The 4,801-nt window shown below is 37.7% G+C and overlaps 2 protein-coding genes across 2 annotated transcripts; both read right to left on the bottom strand.

Moving 5' to 3' along the window:
• Positions 1–36: 36 nt before the first annotated feature.
• LOC106297323 (uncharacterized protein At3g43530-like) lies at positions 37–1,542 on the bottom strand. Its single transcript, XM_013733588.1, has 3 exons — positions 1,094–1,542; positions 306–1,004; positions 37–231 (listed from the first exon to the last, which is right to left on the bottom strand). The coding sequence occupies exons 1-3, from the start codon at positions 1,259–1,261 to the stop codon at positions 37–39; spliced, it is 1,062 nt and encodes a 353-aa protein (XP_013589042.1). The 5' UTR covers positions 1,262–1,542.
• A 369-nt stretch (positions 1,543–1,911) lies between these two features.
• Positions 1,912–4,156, bottom strand: LOC106299083 (uncharacterized oxidoreductase At4g09670-like). Its single transcript, XM_013735219.1, has 2 exons — positions 3,582–4,156; positions 1,912–2,826 (listed from the first exon to the last, which is right to left on the bottom strand). Exons 1-2 carry the CDS (start codon positions 4,050–4,052, stop codon positions 2,212–2,214), a joined length of 1,086 nt encoding a protein of 361 aa, XP_013590673.1. The 5' UTR covers positions 4,053–4,156; the 3' UTR covers positions 1,912–2,211.
• Positions 4,157–4,801: the final 645 nt, after the last annotated feature.

The raw sequence follows: 4,801 nt of genomic DNA, 5'->3' as shown, positions 1-4,801 counted from the left end.
GAAAAGGAAAATCAGTTTAAATTTTATTATATTCTTCTAGTTTCTACTACAAAGTATATATACATATACCTTTGTGTGTCCAAGTGCAGCATATATATCTTCCAAAGGATAGCCCTTCATGCTACTCTTTGTAAAGCGGCTCTTGCACATCCTAGGACAATCTTCAGAAGGTGTGTCTGCAGATAGTCGAAATGTTTTCCCCAGCTTAGGAATACACTCAAAAGCCAAAATCTACACAAATATTGTAGCGCTGTCAGATTTACGGTTATAAAACAACTCATATTTGACTAGATTGTATGCTTTACCTCTAATGGAATTATGAATCCAGGAAAGCCGCATGCCGGGTGCACTTCACCCTTCAGAAGCTCCATCATATGCTTAATGTTCTTTATTGCATCTTCAAATGTCAAACGACCCCATGGAAATGTTCTGCAAACATCCAAATCTTCCACGATCCTTAAGATGAACGGATCTACTGGTCCGGAATCCTTTGCCTGTCCTCTGATAACCCGACCAAGGAAGAACAAGACAGCCATCTTCAATCTATCATTGCATGGCGTCTTCATAGACAACAGCTTCTGCTCCACATCTGTTATGGTGATCTTCTTTAGTCCACCGAAGTAATAATCCACAAACTTCGTACTCCCGAGCTTCAAATATTTCCTTGGATACTCATGGCAGTCTAAGCCCGAGATGAGGGCATGCTCCCTCATAGAATAGCGGATGGGAACACCATTCAGACTAAACCATGCAACATCTTCTTCTTCAGTCGAAATGGTGCGCAAGAGTAACATCCACATTCCTTGGAGCTTCAGGTATTGTTCATCAGGCATGTGGAAGAAGTGACGAAATTGAGGATGGGTTGTGAACCATTTAACCTCCTCCTTAAGCTTCTTAATCACGTCCACTGTATTCTTCACAAAGCACTTGGTTTGAATCTTGCAAGTCTTCGTGAACTCTGTGCTCTTGAAGTATAATTCAAGGGGCTGTGGTGGTTGCCTTGCCTGCAGTCATAATATATATGTATTAGTCATTTGTTACTACTGAAACTAGTATACTTTCACACTGACAATGAAACGAGTGCAAAAACTACCTTAGATGATACATCAGACATGTCATCACTTTCTGAATCAACAGAGAGAGAAACTACAGTCGTTTCTCTTGCCGGCTCATTCCCAGCTGAGACCGCCTTTCTAGCTCTAGTTCTACTGGAGACTCCAACGCACGTAGTAGATGGATTCTTTCTTTTTCGGCCCTTCATTTCCTGTACAAGAAGTTAGAAACGCTGTTAAGAACACAAGTCACCGTCAATTACTCCAAATGCAAACCGCATAGCAAACATCAATTATTACATCTCAACAATGCAATACTCAGAGGAAACTACTCACTTACGAAAGGAACGAAGATGGAGACTAGAATTTCGTCGGAGAAAGAAGAAGAAACGAAGCGGTTCTCGATTCTACGAAGCGGTTCTCGATTCTAGAGAGTTGAGACCCGAGAAATAAGAGGGAGAGAGGACGTCTACGGAGAGATTAATGGATTCTTGATTTAGACGAAGGAGGACGACGAAGAAAGCCACAACGCACGGAGGCTAGGGTTTCGTCGCAATCGCAAGAGAGAAGCCGGAGAGGAACGAGACGGGATTTAGATTTAGGTGGAGAGGGAGAGAGACAAAACGCTTCGTTTAGAGAATAGGATCCGGTTCAGTTTGGTTGGGTCGGGTAGAGCAGGTCGGGTTGGTAATAAGTTGGTTTCATTAAGGTCCCTAGCGTCTTTAACCACGTTTTACCCGATTTTATATTTAAAAAAAAATAAAAAATATATTCTTTTTTATTACAGGGTGAATTCAGCATTTCTAATGGAGAGAGAGGGGCATTTCGAGTTAAAGTCCATTTTATTTGAAAGATAATAGAAAATAGGATACTATGTAAAAACCATACAAGAAAGACCAAACCACAAAACAAACATTATTTCTCTTCTCGCAGTTGCGTCTAATTCTCGTACAACTTTTCTTTGGCCATTTTCTCTTGCTTGTAACTTTGATGATTTAGTTTTTTTCCCCCTCCAAGAGTTTATTATTATCAAAAAAACGAAGAAAGAAACGAAACGAAACGAAACAAACAAAGAAGTTTGGAGAAACCTGAAAAGCCACCATGGAATGAACAAAGTTTTTGGAAACAAGAAAATATAATTTGAGCCTTTTTTTTTTCTTCAACGACCAGAGAGACTAATCTGTTGACAGTTTTTATCAACAGACTCTTTGATAGCATCAACCACCAGCTGCGTCTTCCGGCTAATGTTTGGCCAAAACCCGTCAGGCTTTGCACCTTTGTTCTTGATCTCTCCAACCAACCTAGCAAATTCTCTCACCATGCACGCCTCTTGCGGGATCTCTGTCTTAACCGAGTGTTCGGTCGGGCGACTAACCCATGGATCATTGAACCCAGATTTCAAACAAGTGGTGAACGTCGCTCGGGTCTCCTCAAATGGGATAACAAAGTCTTGAACACAAAGTGTGCCGTTTGTTCCAACGGCAGTTATCTCCATCCCTACGTTTGCCAAAAAAGAGCAGTATATGCTTGCGGTTCGTCCGTCTTCCCAGCTCAGAGACGCTCCGCACGAGAGAATCACTCCTGACTCGTTCAGAACAGTCCCTGGTGAGGCTGCGACGATTTTGGGAAGCTCGAAGTTGTTGGCGAAAAGAGCTGCTCGGATTGCGTACCATCCGAGGTCTCCGAGCGCACCGAGACCATCAAGATTCGGTTTCACACGGATGTTGTTTTTAAGAAAATCTTCATCCACAGCTAATGAGAAGCAACTATTTATCTGCAGTGCATGTCCAATAAGGAAGACTTTCAAGAGAAGAAGCAACCACATAAGTTATGTTGTTTGCTTAGGAATCTGAGAAGCAAAGTAGAGTAACGTAGTATTGTTTGACATTTTACACTAGCCAGAAACTAATCATCGAAACGGGATCTTCTATATGAAGTAAACTGTATGCCTTTCAGTGGACGTAGATTTAGTTTAAAACTTTTAAATATTGTTTTCCTTCTATATTTTTTTTGTGAAACTGATTTTCTTAAATTATTTTTCTTAGATTATAACATACCAAATTTCATTCATTTGCAAAATAATTTTAAAACTTCTATATATTTATCTCCATTTTTAAAAGTCTTTTTTATAATTTTATTAAATCATTTAAAATATTTTTATATTTTTTAAAGAACGATTTCTTCTTACATAGTAAGAATTTATTAAAAAAAATTTTTTACTTCTTATCTTAAAATTTAGAAATATTCGTCCGCTTTATACCAAGTGTCTATTATATGAAAAGTAGATTATATGTTTTGAAATAAAATAGGAAACACAGATAAAACTAGTTTTTTAAAACAAAAATCAAATTCCTAAAATCTTGATTTGATGATTAGTGAGATTTTTGGTAAAATAGAAAAACCCAAAACATCTACTATGTATATAATATATATCATGATTCCAAACTTTATACCACTGATCTGAGAACAAGAGCTTTTGTATCTGACAATCAAAGGAATAGCGGAATAGTATTTTGATGGAGTACTTACGTTTTTGAGCTGACCAAAACGGTCTGAATCGAAGAGGAACTCCTTAAGCTTAGCCGTTCTAGGATGATGAGCCCACATGGTACCATCCATAATCTGAACACCGTTCTTTTCACAAGCCGCGACAATCTTATCGAACTCTGATACGTTCATAGCCACTGGCTTCTCCAGAAGGATGTGCTTTCCACTCTCGGCAGCACGTATAGCCCACTCGACATGGAGGCTAGCTGGAAGAGGAATGTAAAGAGCATCAACATCTGGATCTTCAAGAATCGACTCGTAGGAACCGTGGATCTTCACAGATTGCTGGTAGCCATTGGCGGTAGCAAACGTTTTGGCTTTCTCTAAAGAGCGGCTTGCAACGGCTGCGATAGTGGCGTTTGGAGCGAGGTCGATGGCACGGGAGACTGTTCTAGCGATTACTGCACATCCCATTACTCCAATTCGGATTGGCGTATCGGTGACGGTGGCCATAGTCTACGGCGATAGAGAGAGAGAGATGAGAGAGCAAGAGAGCCAGGAGCAAAGACAAGACATGTGAGGAGCTTTAAGTCAACAACGAGACTTGAGATACCTCGAGGCGCAGACCTAATTAAAAACTGGAGTTGGTACGCTTGGTGGGAAATAAGATATAGCAGTTTTTTAGAAAAAGTATCGTTTTCAAAGGAGTCGAGTCTACCTAAATTATCCGGATCCAAAGTTCCAAACCGAATCTGATCCAAATTTATTTCAAACCAATAAGTACACTCAACAAATACTTTTATAATTATGTTATTATTTCAAACCAATAATTTTATAAAATATAAATTCAAGAGAGTGAAAGATAAATCTCTTTATTTGTTTATCGAGTTAAAAGAAAAAAAAGTAGAATTAGAATTTTCAAGGTTTAAAAAAAATCAAGCATAATTTGTGATTATCCCAATAATGTTATTTTTCAGTAAGATAAATTTCTGAATGTATATTTAAGTTACATAAGCTATTATTTAGTATGTGATAAACGTCGTTATCTAAAAATAGTATGTATTAGAATAATAAATTTTATATAATAAATAAAGAAAGTTATTTAATTTATAATGAAACTATTAGAATTAAATAATTAGGAGAATTCAAAATTTTAGAAATATTTAGGAAATGACATGTATCATAAATGATCTCACATTTTAGAAATATAATAGTTATTTTAGGCTTAATCAATATTATAATGTATGATCTTAATTTTGAAT

This window comes from Brassica oleracea, chromosome C6 (assembly GCF_000695525.1).
Source record: "Brassica oleracea var. oleracea cultivar TO1000 chromosome C6, BOL, whole genome shotgun sequence".
In the NCBI taxonomy this organism is placed as follows: Eukaryota; Viridiplantae; Streptophyta; class Magnoliopsida; order Brassicales; family Brassicaceae; genus Brassica; species Brassica oleracea.
This window is presented reverse-complemented; position numbering and strand designations above follow the sequence as displayed.